This window comes from Phalacrocorax carbo, chromosome 6 (genome assembly GCF_963921805.1).
Source record: "Phalacrocorax carbo chromosome 6, bPhaCar2.1, whole genome shotgun sequence".
NCBI classification, from domain to species: domain Eukaryota; kingdom Metazoa; phylum Chordata; class Aves; order Suliformes; family Phalacrocoracidae; genus Phalacrocorax; species Phalacrocorax carbo.
The window spans coordinates 14,291,230-14,304,325 of NC_087518.1; the positions used below are offsets into that span (position 1 = coordinate 14,291,230).

The 13,096-nt window shown below is 62.6% G+C and overlaps 1 protein-coding gene across 1 annotated transcript in view; it reads right to left on the bottom strand.

Moving 5' to 3' along the window:
• Positions 1-542: 542 nt before the first annotated feature.
• The window catches only part of COL7A1 (collagen type VII alpha 1 chain), a 30,663-nt gene continuing 18,109 nt past the window's right edge, over positions 543-13,096 (bottom strand). The window contains exons 73-120 of the mRNA XM_064455660.1: positions 12,956-13,087; positions 12,574-12,783; positions 12,453-12,488; positions 12,258-12,302; positions 12,016-12,087; positions 11,821-11,865; positions 11,595-11,657; positions 11,461-11,505; positions 11,141-11,176; positions 10,820-10,855; positions 10,592-10,636; positions 10,320-10,352; positions 10,118-10,180; positions 9,984-10,019; positions 9,796-9,876; positions 9,629-9,697; positions 9,474-9,509; positions 9,296-9,337; positions 9,107-9,151; positions 8,913-8,957; positions 8,764-8,799; positions 8,596-8,655; positions 8,331-8,456; positions 8,124-8,195; positions 7,848-7,883; positions 7,536-7,595; positions 7,303-7,347; positions 7,181-7,216; positions 7,019-7,054; positions 6,874-6,930; positions 6,400-6,471; positions 6,071-6,142; positions 5,948-5,983; positions 5,785-5,865; positions 5,642-5,695; positions 5,384-5,437; positions 5,245-5,307; positions 5,094-5,156; positions 4,691-4,807; positions 4,413-4,490; positions 4,279-4,332; positions 4,021-4,069; positions 3,893-3,940; positions 3,368-3,457; positions 2,925-3,008; positions 2,487-2,606; positions 1,645-1,824; positions 543-1,502 (exon numbers count right to left, since the gene is read on the bottom strand). Coding sequence (XP_064311730.1) covers positions 1,453-1,502; positions 1,645-1,824; positions 2,487-2,606; positions 2,925-3,008; positions 3,368-3,457; positions 3,893-3,940; positions 4,021-4,069; positions 4,279-4,332; positions 4,413-4,490; positions 4,691-4,807; positions 5,094-5,156; positions 5,245-5,307; positions 5,384-5,437; positions 5,642-5,695; positions 5,785-5,865; positions 5,948-5,983; positions 6,071-6,142; positions 6,400-6,471; positions 6,874-6,930; positions 7,019-7,054; positions 7,181-7,216; positions 7,303-7,347; positions 7,536-7,595; positions 7,848-7,883; positions 8,124-8,195; positions 8,331-8,456; positions 8,596-8,655; positions 8,764-8,799; positions 8,913-8,957; positions 9,107-9,151; positions 9,296-9,337; positions 9,474-9,509; positions 9,629-9,697; positions 9,796-9,876; positions 9,984-10,019; positions 10,118-10,180; positions 10,320-10,352; positions 10,592-10,636; positions 10,820-10,855; positions 11,141-11,176; positions 11,461-11,505; positions 11,595-11,657; positions 11,821-11,865; positions 12,016-12,087; positions 12,258-12,302; positions 12,453-12,488; positions 12,574-12,783; positions 12,956-13,087 — 3,144 coding nt within the window. The 3' untranslated portion in view covers positions 543-1,452. The remainder of the gene's footprint in view (positions 1,503-1,644; positions 1,825-2,486; positions 2,607-2,924; positions 3,009-3,367; positions 3,458-3,892; positions 3,941-4,020; positions 4,070-4,278; positions 4,333-4,412; positions 4,491-4,690; positions 4,808-5,093; positions 5,157-5,244; positions 5,308-5,383; positions 5,438-5,641; positions 5,696-5,784; positions 5,866-5,947; positions 5,984-6,070; positions 6,143-6,399; positions 6,472-6,873; positions 6,931-7,018; positions 7,055-7,180; positions 7,217-7,302; positions 7,348-7,535; positions 7,596-7,847; positions 7,884-8,123; positions 8,196-8,330; positions 8,457-8,595; positions 8,656-8,763; positions 8,800-8,912; positions 8,958-9,106; positions 9,152-9,295; positions 9,338-9,473; positions 9,510-9,628; positions 9,698-9,795; positions 9,877-9,983; positions 10,020-10,117; positions 10,181-10,319; positions 10,353-10,591; positions 10,637-10,819; positions 10,856-11,140; positions 11,177-11,460; positions 11,506-11,594; positions 11,658-11,820; positions 11,866-12,015; positions 12,088-12,257; positions 12,303-12,452; positions 12,489-12,573; positions 12,784-12,955; positions 13,088-13,096) is intronic.

The window sequence follows — 13,096 nt, forward strand, 5'->3', positions numbered from 1 at the left end:
GCCCAGAGGGCTAGCCAGGGCGAGGAGCCAGGGCACTGGGGACTGGGGCTTAGACTGCTGGGGGTCTCACCCACCCCTGCAGTCACAGGGTGACCCCATCCTGTACCAGCTGCCTCACAGCCTCCCTGGCAGGGTCAGGGAGAGAAAATAATGCTGGCTCTGTTCCTCCTCCTGGGGACAGCCAGGAACTTGCCCCCCGGCTTGTCAGAGCAGCCAAAATTAGCTGCTGGTGGTGATTCACCCAGCGCATCATGCAGCACCACAGCCTCACGTGCTGACATGTCATGGCCTGGCCAGGGGGTCACAGCCTGGCTTGCGTCAGCCAGGCACGTGCCAGGCATGTTGATGGGGCACTGGGCTCCCTGGCGGGGTGAAGACCCCCAGCCAGTGCTGCCAGCAAGAAGCAGCTGGGAAGGGCATCCCAGCTGCGGTGGGCAGAGGACACATGTGGCTCAAGAACCGGCCCCAAACCCCACGGGCATCTCCAGTGGCGCACCAAGAAGCATGGCATCTCCCTGTGAGTGCAGCTTTTAATAGCACAGCACACACACCCCCCCCCCCACATTGGTACACATATACATTCGCTGTATACAGATATACCCAGAGAGCAGCGGTACATACGGGCGCTACAAAGCCCGCCCACCAGCCCACAGCCCCCTGCAAACCCCGGGAGCCCACATTGCTTTCATGAAACCTTTGAGAGCAAGCGAGGTGAGCAGGAACCTCCTCTAACATAGCACCATCCTCAGGGTTTCCCCAGCAGGCCGGGGAGTGGAGACAAGCACCCCCTGGATTAAAGACAGACATGCTGTTGGCAGGCGTGTGAGCCTGCAGCCCCCCACAGGTCTTTGCCAAACCATTGCAGCTGCAGAAGTGGAACTGAGTCCTGTTTGAGGCTGAGGTGAAATTTATTGAGATGGAGCTGGTTGCAGGGTGGGTGTTGAGGGATGCCATGCAGGAAGGCACCACCTAGCCCAGGGATGCAGGCAGCCTCCCCTGGCAGAGAGCAGGGAGTTGAGGGGGGATTTGGGAGACTCATGGGAGGGGCAGGGAAGGAGATTAAAGTGTTAGATGAGGGGAGCCCAACCACGCCAAGTCCCAGCTCTGCTCCTGGGGGAGGGGACATGGGGCCAAGCACCATGCCATCAGCAGCAAATAAGTTAAAAATAAAACTGGCAACAGCCCAGAAAACTTGTGGGTGGGAAAGGGGGTTAAGAGCCTTGCAGGGGGGATGGTTTCCCATTTGATACAAATTTCACCTTAACAGGTAGTAGAAGTAATATGAAAGGAAAAACCTGTGAGCAGCAATAAGACACGTTAGAAATAGCACCAAGTTCCTGCTAGAGGCTGGTGGACATGCCGCCCCTGCCACCATGGGCAGCCCAGCCCTGGCTGGGGCGGCAGCTGGGCCCCACCACCAGGCAGCCCTGCCTGCCAAGCCATTGCCCACGCCTATGCCTTCAGATGCTCTCCCACCTTGTCACTGGCAATGCTGCGGGCATCTGCAGAGAGAAGTGAGAAGGTGTCAAAGCCGAGGTGGGGACCAGCATCATTCCCTGGCCCAGCATCAGCCCAGCCCACAGCACCTGGTAGGGATGCTGTTAGACACGCTGGTGCCAGTGGCCAGGCCCATGCCATGCCTACCTGCCCCTGGGTGCTGCCCGCAGTGCAGCTCGCACTCCTCCTTGCTGTTGAAGCGGTTGCGGTTGCCTCGGCAGCCGCTGTAGATGAAGGGCCGGCACTCGGTGACTCTTTGGTTATAGTACCACCGCAGCGTGTAGCGCTGGCAGTCACCCTCATCCAGCAACAGGCTGCAGGGCTTGGCTGCAGGCGGCAAACAGCAATAGTGAGGGCAGGCAGGAGCTGGCAGCCCAACAGCAGTGGAGGCAGCTGGACCCACTTGGCAGAGGAAAAAAAACCCCAGGAGGGGAAGGCAGGGAATGGTTCCTGGATGAGTGCAGCAGGGTTTGGCTAGAGGGGACATCATCATGCCCTGCCCAAGTGCTGGGAGTGAGGGCAGGAGACGCTGCTCTGGGCAAGCCCTCTCCCAGGGGCAGCTCCCAGCAAAGGCTGGAGATAGAGCTGGGAGGAAGGTGGCATAGGGACACGATGGCCAAAGCATCCTTGGAAGTGTACTGGAAGGACCCTCTGCATGCTGCTGCTGCTACCAGGGCTTCCCTGCTCTCCTGGGGACTTTAGGTCCCACCAGCCCAGCAAACTACCTTTCACTGCTGGGTGACAGCTTCGTTGAGAGGGGTGGAGCACAAGGTCTGAACAGTGTGTGCGGCACAGTGCTGCGATGGGAAACGCACACCCTGCCTGGGTGCCAGCAAGAGGGCTGCAAATTCCAAATTCCCCCAGCCAGAGGGCATGGGGATCTGCTGCAAGGCAGGATGTGGAGGCATCACCCCAGCAAAGCCTGGGCAGTCCCATGGTCATCCCCAGTGGCTTCACCCTTGGTGCCAGGCAGGTGCAGGGAAGCTCACCGCTCATCACGGGCTGCTCCAAGCTGTCCATCTCTGGGACCTCGTCGTAGTCCTCCTCCTCCCCATACAGGCTCTCATACTCAAGGTCATCGGTGTCAAGCATGATCTGTGTATCCTGCCCTGGGAGACAGCGCTGGGCATGAGCCTTCACCTCCTGCTTCATCCTGCTCCCCCAGCCATAGCCCTGGCGCTGCACACGCCTGCATGCGCACAGCACACACCTGTGCATGCCTGCACACACATACACGCATGCACACACACTCCTTGCTGCCCTCTATTTTCCCTGCTCTTTAATTAAAGCCCCCTAGGACTGGCAGCATTGCCACTGACAGATTATCCCTCAGTGCCTATGAGCAGAAGGCAGGGACATGACTGGTCACACACATGGAGCAGGGTAAAAAGGGGGATGGGAACTAAAAGCACAGGGATGACACTCACTCTCCTCTTCCTCAGCGTGTGACAACTTGAGCACAGGGACTGGGTGAGTGCTGCCAGCTGGGAATGGCTGGGTGGGGAATCGCCCTGCAAGGGGGAAGGACACCGTGCAGGCATCAGGATGGAGGTGGAGGCATCCAGGGCACTTCCCCCCTGGCTCCCAGGGGGAAACCACCCCTTGCACGTGCAGAGAAGCCCAGCGCTGCCCCAGCACTGCTGCAACATGCCAGGGTACACAGCCCGGAATGGGGTGCCTGAGGACACCTCTTCTCTGCACCGCAGACCAGGGCTGCCAGGAATTTCCGGCAGAAGGACAGGCAGGAGAAGCTGCTGCCCAGTGAGACAGCGCCTGCTGGGAGCCCAGTAGGATTGGGATGACTATGGGCACGGGGAGGCACATATGCCCTTGGGGCCAGATCTTGTAGGTCCTCTGAGCTCTCCATCACCTCTTTGGCCGTGCTCCCTCTCCTGGCGGATGCTTCTTCCTCCTCCCTGGGCAGTGTGGAGGCTGCTCCTGGCCTGAGTCCCCCAGCCTCCTTGGAAAGAAAGCACCCCACCTCATCCCAGCCCACCCCTTGCCCCCCCATTCCTCCAACCCACTCCTGCAACCCACCCTCCTATCCAGCAGTCCTGGCCCCTGCAAGCCCACCTGCCCCAGCTCTAGCACCCAAGCATGGATGGGGCGCAGTCACCATGGTCCCTTCTCAATCGGGCACACCCTGGCAGTGCCCAGACCCCATTGGCACTATCCCGAACTGGCTGCCCCAGGAATCCCTGCTGCACCATCACTTCTGCCCTGCATCATCACTTCTCCCTGTGCACAGTCCTGTACTGATGCTGGGCCCAACTGAGGGGGTCCTGGAGGGTCCCAGCTGCCTCCAGAGCACCCAAAACTGGCAGCACACCTGGGTGCCGGGACCCCTTCGGTGCCACACACATAGGGCAGGGGGCTAGGAAGGGAGAGTCACAACCTGAGTGCTCACGTGAATCCAGGTGCTGTGGAAAGTGGCCACCGCAGGCTATGGGAGAGATGGGGCATGGGGTCAGGGGCAGTGGGGGCCAGACCCCTGACCCCAGGGCAGTGGTGGGGGATGCTCACCACAGTGCTGGTTCATCTCCTGCCTGACGAAGGCACGGATCTCCTCCTCCTGCCGGGCACATGGAGGAGCAAAGGACCCACATCGCAATGGAGGATGGTGCAGTTAGAGAGGAGGAAAAACCCTTTCTCCAGGCCCCAGCAGAGCTCGGTGGTGGGGGAAGCCTCTCCATCAGTGGCAGCAGGACAGATCTGGCACCCCTTCCCACCCCAGTGACCTGAGCACTGCGAGCCTATACCAGTTCCCTTCTGGCTCCTTACCGTCATGCCTGGCTCTCCCTTCTCCCCACGGAGCCCCTGGATGCCGGGACTGCCCTAGGGACAAGCAGAAGCAAGGTGGGAGGCTGGCCCTGGCTGGGGCTCACCCAGGCAGGGCCAGGGACCCGCTCACCCACCTGCTCTCCTCTCTCACCAGGGATACCAGGCACGCCGCGGGCCCCCTGTACTGACTGTCCAGGGGGGCCTCTCTCCCCCTGCAAAGGACAAATGCTCGTGATCTGGCTAGCGGCTCTGGAGCCTCTCTGCTCCCTCCAGCACCATGAATGTGCTGCTTTCCCTGACAGAGCTGGGAGAGGGCTCCTGATGCCACCAATCCCTTGCCCACTCCAGGGACGGGGTCCTCCACTACTCACGCCACCCAGAGTGGGACTGACCACCAGTGGTGGGGACTCACCTTCTGGCCCTGTATGCCCTCGGGACCTCGTGCGCCAACGTTTCCTGGAGGTCCGGGGGGGCCAGGAGCACCGTCACTACCCCGGGGACCGGGGCCACCGATAATGCCCGGGGCACCCTGCGGGACAGCAGAGGGTGAGGCCAGGGGTGTCGGAACCCCCCAGCCCCAGATCAGGTGCCGTGGGCATCTTCCAACCCTGCAGGTGAGCATCCCCAAAGCACTGGCACCAGAGCCTTCTTGTAAAGAATGGGGATTTATTGTCATGTATAGTTTAGTGACATAATTTAGAGCAGCTCCAGATGGCTCTTCTGGGAGCATCAGGCTATGATAAGCTTCTGATCAAGGCCAGCTCCTGGTAAATGCAATGTGGTGCAAGGCATACTGTCCCTTCCAGCCCACTCACCCGGTCTCCTTTCTCCCCCTGGTCTCCTTTGGCTCCCTGCTGCCCATCGAATCCCCGGTCACCCTGTGAAGAGGAAGGAACGGGCAGCGGGGTCAGGCAGACAGGGAGTTGAAGTGCCAGCACAGCTTTTCCCAGCACCACCCTGACCTACCTTGGGTCCCATGAGCCCCTCCTTCCCAGGGGTGCCCGGTGGCCCCGACAGACCCAGCTCTCCCTGGGGGACAAAGCAGATGTCTGTCAGCCACCAGCTGCGCATTCCTGTTCCACCTTGGTGTCAGCAGAGTGCTTACCGGCTCGCCTTTCCTCCCTGGCAGCCCTGAGCGCCCTGGGATCCCTGGCTCTCCCTACAGCAGGCAGGAGAGAGGCAGGGCAGTCAGTCCTGTGCCCCTCAGTGCACACCCCAGAGCTGCAGGCAGAGGAGGGAACCCCGTGCCCCTGCTGCAGGGCTGAGGTCTGGCCTCAGCCATCTCCCTGCTCCCCCCAGCTGGCAGAGGTGATCCAAAGGGCAACATCCAGGCCTCTGTGGCACCCCATGGGCACCCACTCACCTTCTCACCCTTGTCCCCATCAATGCCACAGGCACCTTTCATGCCCCGGTCACCCTGCAAGGATGAGGAAGGGAGTCAGAGCCACACTGAGCTGGCACGGGTCCCGGCCAGGAGAACACCAGCAGGCAGAGGGACTAACCCACCTTGGGACCGCGCATGCCATAGGGTCCCATGTCTCCCTTCTCTCCCCGGGCTCCAGGGATCCCATCACGGCCAGGCTGGCCCTGCAAAAGAGCATACAGAATGATGGGGGTCCACTCCTGCCCCGCAGTGGGGTGGCAGCAGCACTAAGATGTGGCTCCTCACCGGCTCGCCAGGCTCTCCCAACGCTCCAACCTCTCCCTGGGGAAGGCAGAAGCATCAGTCAGGGCAGGTGAGGGGGACAGTGCCTCCAGCACCCCCAGCAGTGGAAGATGCTCAGCTCCTTACCTTCTGCCCACCAGGGCCACGTGCCCCAGGGAAGCCTGTGGAGCCCTTCTCGCCTTGCTCGCCCCTCGCCCCCTGCAAGCAGAAACCCAGATTGACACAGGGCAGGAGGGAGAGCTCTGGCCACTACACAGCCACAGCAAAGCCATGGTGACCTCTGAGGCTGGCTCTGGCAGATCCCCTGGCTGGGGTGCCAAGCACCATGCCAGGATGCCCACAAGCACCAGCATATGGGGCACAGGGATGCCATCATGCCTTGGTCCCTCTATCCATTGCCCATGGTGCCCAACCCAGCAGCCCCCAGCCACACACAAGCGCCTCCAGCCCTGTACCTTCTCTCCAGGCATGCCTTGCTCCCCCTTGTCCCCCTTGTCCCCTTCTGTGCCCTTCAGGCCACGCTCTCCCTGCAAAGAAAGAAACACAGGGATCAGGGGATGGGGAGACACTCAGACACATGGCAGGGTGGGGAGGACAGACCCCACCTGGGGCAGGGACACGGGGGTCTGTAGAGCGGCTGAAGGAGAGGGGACAGTGTGCTCTGCAAGGCAGGGTCTCCTGGAAGCAAGAAACCCCCCAGCTCTTCTGGCAGGCAGAGGCGTGGGGGGGCTATCCTGTGCCATTCAGGAGAGGGGGTGAAGGATCAAACCCGTAGGGCTGGAGCTGCCATGTGCCAGGAGGAGGGCAGGTAGGGCCTTTGGAAGAGGGATGCACAGGAGGGCCCCTGCTCATCAGGACAAGAGGGACAAAGCAAAAGGGGACAGCGAGGATGGGGACAGCAAGGATGGGGACATGGGGACAGCTCTTACCGGCTCCCCCTTGCTGCCCCGCACTCCAGCAGGCCCCTCCACCACAACAGTATCACCCTGGACACCCAAACAAGAGAGACAGGGGTGAGTGGGCAGACTAGCACTGCTGCCCTCCCACCCACTGCCCCTCACCTTGGGGACTCACCTTGTCTCCTTTGAGCCCTGGGGCCCCAACGTCTCCCTGTGAGGAAGACAAGATGGTGACATGGTGCAAGGATGCACGGTGGGAAGCGGGCAGCAGCTCCCTGGTGACCACAAACCCTGGGTGTTCGCCCTGCCTGGCTACCCAGCCCCCAGAGTCCCTTACCTTGTCCCCACGCTCTCCCCGGTTCCCAGGCAAGCCCTGCGGGAGAGAGGGGAGAGGGGAGAGGATAGGGATCGTCAGGGAGGGACCTGGACAGGGGTACAGCTGGGGAGTAGGGTATTTACCGCTGGCCCGCGATCCCCTTCTGGCCCTGGTCGCCCATCTTCACCCTGCAAGAAGAAAGGGTTGTGAGAAGGGGGTCTGGGATAAGGGCACCCCTAGCATCACCCTACCCCAGAGACAGACATGGCGCTGGCTCACCATCCCCTCAGGGATGGCACCATGGGATTTCCCATCCCCAGAGGTGGAGACATGGTGGACTGTGGTGGGGACACAGAGGGCCCATGACATTACTTACCCGTGGCCCTGGGTCTCCACGCTCACCTCTGGCTCCTGGCAGCCCAGCCCCTGGAGCACCCTGCCAGGGGGAAGGCAAGAGCTCATTCCTGTCCTTGCTGCCCACCATTCCTCCCAGCCATGTCATGTCCCCCACCATGCCAGAGGACACCCCACAGTCCCTGCCACCTCCCCAGATGCCTGGCAAAAAGCAGGCTCCCATGTGCCACCATCCAGAGTGGGCTCAGTATCCCCTGGAGGGTGGCTGCAGCAGCGACACCCCATGAGAGGAGCAGATCCCCACCTCATGCTTTAGGGCTGCCCCCCATCCTACCTTGTCACCCTTCAGCCCAGATGCCCCTTGTATGCCCTAAAAGAAAGGAGAGCGGTCAGCAAGCTATGGGAGGAAGGCGATCCCAGGTGCGCTGTGAAGCATGCCTGGGTGGGAGCCACAGCGGATCTTGCCCCTGCACTGGAGCCCCCAGCAACCCCCAGCCCCAGGAGCTCGGAAGGTGCAGGATGGGTCCCCATCATCCTGCCCAAGATGGGGGGGAGCCAAGGCAGAGCCTGCACCCCCAGGAATGCTGTAGCACTGGAGCTCCATACTCACGGCTGGCCCTGGGGGCCCCATGGGTCCTGGTGGTCCGGGTGTGCCATCTCTCCCAGGAAAGCCGATCAAACCCTAGTAGAAAAACACCAGTGAGAGGGCAGAGACTGTGGCTGGGAGGCAATGGGGTTTGCAGGTACCCCACTGACGCTGCCCAGGGGTCCACGGTCACTGGGACCAGTGAGGAGAGGTGCTGGCTGTAGCCTTTACCCTCTCTCCTGGGGGGCCTGGTGGGCCAGGCTGCCCATTGTCCCCTCTCAGGCCTGGCTGTCCCGGCGTCCCAGCGATGCCTGCCACACCTGGGGGTCCTGGTAGTCCTGGCAAGCCGATGTCACCCTGGAGCAGGGAAGAAAAGGATAGGGCTCACGAACACAGACCCTCAGGAGCGTGCTTCTCCCTTGGCCAGCCAAGCCAGAACAGCACCCAGGCATTGGGGATGTGGTGAGAGCCAGGGTGACACGGGGACAGGGGTTACCTTCAAGCCCAGAGGCCCATCCTGTCCTGGCGGCCCCTGCACACCGACACCTGGTGATCCCTGCATGGTGGCAGACAGCGCATGGCACAGTGCCCCTTACTGGCAGGCGCAGGCGTGCCAGTGGCACCGCGACACCTGGAGTGGCCCCTGGCAGCAGGGGACACATACCTTCTCCCCTTTGGCTCCGGTGGACCCCTTGGCTCCCTGTAAAGACACCAAGCCACTAGGAAGGTCTGGGCAGTAGGTGACAAGGGCACAGGTTGCCCCCCACCTCTGATGGCATCCATGCCCCAGCCACCCATGTGCCTCCTACTCACGTCTTCCCCAGGATCCCCTGGCTCCCCGAATCTTCCTGGCTCTCCCTGTCAGGGAGAAACAAGTAAAAAGCAGGGGTGTGTGATGATGTACTGGGGAAGCAGCTGCAGCTGGATCCCTGCACTGTGGCCAGGCAGCCAGGGACCCCAAGGCCCCCCACGGCCCCCTCCCTGCCACCCCTCGGGGCGGCACTCACCTTCTCGCCCTTGGGGCCCGGCAAGCCTCGGTCACCCTTGGAGCCCTGCCAGGGGGAGAGCAGTGTTAGGGGAGGGGGAGGCCTCAGAGCTGGCTCACCCCCCAAAAGGCAGGAGTGGTAGTAGGAGGGATAAGGTTAATGGAGAGGATGGTGTTAATAGGAAGGACAAGGTTAATGGGGCCAACTCACAGGTTCTCCCAGCAGCACGCCCTCCAGCAACGCCGGCTCGCCCTGCAGCAACACACGGGTGCTCAGGCATGCCCACAGTGGGTGCCAGCACCCTGCGGACCCTTGCCCACCCCAGCCCTGGTGGCTTCGGCAGCACACAGGGGTGGGAGTCCCTCCACCTCGCACCCTGGCTCCTTACCTTCTCACCTTTGACACCGGGAGGGCCAGTGATGGCCTGAGGCACAGAGGAGAGAGGAGGCAGGTGAGCAGGGCTGCATGGGGATGCTCCCCCTCATCCCAGCCTAGGAACATCAGGGAAGCTCCCGGCCACCGAGGAGGCAGCTCTGCACTCACCTGCCCTGGGGCTCCAGCATTCCCTGGCTCTCCCTTGGGACCAGCAGGGCCTGAAGGTCCCGGCATGCCCTGGCACAAGGGCACAGCCCTCAGCCTCAGATGTGGACACCCCATGCTGAGCCCCATGGGGCTCCTGCTGGGACCGGATGAGGTGAGCAGCAACGTACCATCTTCCCAGGCATCCCCGCCTCGCCGTCCTTCCCCGGCATGCCGTCCCTGCCTGGCACACCTGGCTTCCCGGTCTCCCCCTGTGGGTGGTAAGAGTGGGGCTGGGGCATAAGGGTCCTACAGCCCCCCAAGTAGCCCTGAGTGCCCATACTGATGGCAGCCAGGCAGTGGAGGAAAACACACTCACCACTTGTCCTGGCAGCCCAGAGGCACCTGGTGGGCCCTGCAAGGGAGACATTAGCAGAACTTAAGCTGTAGCCCAGGCTACAGGGAATGGCCAAGGGACAGGTTGAGGGACTGAGGGGTCCTGCAAATACCTACCCCCGGGCCAGGGGGGCCAGGGGGGCCAGGCAGCCCCATGCTTCCTTGGGGACCAGGCAAGCCCTGCAATTGTAACAGCTGCATCAGAGGGGATGGCACACTGCCCTGGCACAGCCGGGACCTTGGCTGCCCCCATGGGAAGGTGCATGGCAGCTTTGGGCGGGGCCAAATGGGTGCTGATGGGGAAGGCACAAGTGCTCACCCGGATGCTGGAGCCAGGTTCCCCCGGATCACCCTGCAAAGAGAGCACCTGCGTCAGTCCCACCGCACTGACCCACCAGCCACCATGGTCACATCCCCATGCCTGCCATGGGGCTGTTCCCCAGGGCCAGCTGGATCTGGAAGGGGGCCAGCCAGAAATGTCCCTCCTTCCAGCCCAAAATGTCCTGAAATGTGGCCCTCCCTCCAACCCCCAAATCTGTCAAGGCACTGCTTTCCTCTGCCAGGTCAGATATGATGATGCTGATGCCTTACCTTGCTTCCAGGTGGGCCCTGTGTCCCTGGTGGGCCAGCACTACCCTGCAGGGGACAAGGGGACATTAAGTTGGGACAGGGCTTGTTGTTGGCACAGGATGGGGAGAGGGCAGTGGAGCAGCATGGTCCCAGCACTGCCACCCCTCCCTGCTCCCTGGGGGGACACCCACTGTCTGGCATCTCCCTAGCATGACAGTCCCCTGCACATGGCACAGGGTGGCTTCTTACCGGGGGTCCTGGGGGTCCTGGGTCTCCCTGGCTGCCCTGAAGGGAGGAAGAGATGGGGTCACTGCAAGGATAAGTTTTCCCAGTGGGTGCATGGGGTGTTCCCTGGGAGAGGAGACCCTGACAGTGCCAGCAGCTCTGGTAAGCACCCACACCAAGTGAGGACAAGACTGGCCAGCTGCTGGCAAGACGCCTGGGGCCAAGCACCCACCCAGCCAGCAGGGTGGCCCCCACAGCTTCAACCAGCCCCCATGGCCAGGATCACCCTGGCTGCATGTTGAGGCAGGGGGGCACAGTGATATGCGGGGGTACACAGACACCTACCGGGCGTCCCAGCACGCCGGGGAAGCCTGGCAAACCCTGAAAAGAACCATGTCAGTGTCAGCAGGCAAGTGGGAGCCCACCACCCCCAAACAGCCCTGCCTGCCCCCCCCAAATGCTCCCTGTTCATGGTGTGTGGTACCCAGCCAGGGACACTTATCGGGGGTGGGGGAAGCCCACTAAAGCCCCACAGGCCCTATGCAGAAATGGGAAGGAGATGAACGAGACATGAATGCTCCCTCTGGAGCCGGTGGTGGCTGGTGTGGGACCACAGGACCTTCCCCCTGTCCCAGCCCACATCCCCCCACCATGTCCCCACTCACCGGCTTCCCCTCAGGGCCAGCCAGCCCTCTTTCACCCGGGAGACCCTGGAGCAAGAGATGAGGACAGGGTCAGTGCCAGGCAGGGGTCAGCGGTCTGGGGACAGCACCAGGCGGGGGGACAGCGCGGTACTCACTGGGGCACCATCCCTGCCTTTCTCACCGGGCTCCCCTCGCTCGCCCCGCAGGCCACTCTCACCCTGCAGCGGTGACAAGCACAGGGTCGTAGGACAGGCAGTGGCCTTCCCATCCCACCCCAGGGCCTGCTGACACCCAAAGTGGGGTGCTTCCAGCAGTGCTCCCACACAAGGCTTTGCTCCATGGGGCTGCCCCACTGGCAGCGGGAGGCTTGCAACCGCAGACCTTATCTCCTTTGGATCCCCGCTCGCCCTCGGCTCCTGGCTCACCCTGCATTGGGAAGAAGACAGATGCCATCAGCCCCTGCTGCCCCCCTGGGGATGCCTGCCCCACCACCATCCTCAGTCCCAGCCCAGCTCATCGTGTTGTCCCTGGCTCAGTCACCTTGCCTGCCCCACACCTTTCTGCCCAGCCACACACCTTTGCTCCCTTGGGTCCGGCAGGGCCACGCTCGCCTGGGAAGCCCGTCAGGCTGCCCTCCACCACGTCTGCCTGCAGGCAGGGCACAGTCAGGGCTGGCACCCAGGGGAGCCCAGGAAGGTCCCCGCAGGGACACAGCCCTCCCCAAGCCCCTATACCAGGGGACTGGATGTGGCCATCCATCCCTGGAAGTGCATGCTGGCATCCCTTGGGGGTGGTCCCCCAGAGCAGTCATCACCTACCTTGGGCCCCGGGGGCCCTGGGGGGCCAGGCATGCCGTCCCTGCCCTGGGATGGGGAGAAAAATAGGTTGAGCATCAAAGGGATGGCAGAGCATGGGGGAGCAGAGCCATCCTGGTATGGCCACTTCTAGTCCCTACAGGGTATCCCGCTTCTGCCTGGAGAGCCCTCCATCCCCCTGAGAGGTGCACAGCTCACCTGATCACCCCGGTCGCCCTTCTCACCCCGGTCGCCCTGGGAAAATAACACAGTGGCCATCATGGGGCTGTCCCCAAGCCCCTTCCCCAAACCCCAGCCCCATGCCTCCACACACACTGACCTTCTCGCCGGCTCGCCCAGCCTCTCCCAGCTCCCCAGCCCGGCCTGGCACCCCAGGGATGCCCGGCTTGCCAGGCTCCCCTGGCTGCCCAGGCGGCCCCTCAGGACCCCGCTCACCCACAGCACGGCCTGTGGGGCCCTGGGGGCCAGGTGCACCTGGGTCCCCCTTGTCACCTTTGGGTCCTCGCTCACCAGGGAAGCCTAAGGAACCCTGCAAAACATAACACTGTGCTGCCAGAACCAGTTCTGTGCAGGGGCTGTCAGGTCCCCTGAACATCCCAGGGCTGAGCTTGCCATGCGGCCCCCATAGCCAGCCTGGGTAAGGGGGAGCGGGGGAGCAGGGAAGCATGTTTGGGCACAGCATCAAGCCCAGCTCCACTCACTTCTCGGCCTGGAGGACCCCTCTCTCCTGGCTCCCCCTGGCTGCCTTTCTGCCCCCGCAGCCGCTCAGACACTGGCAGAAATGAGTCTGAGCTCCCGTCGTAGGCACCCGTGAGCTCCTTCAGGGATGAAACCTGGGAGGG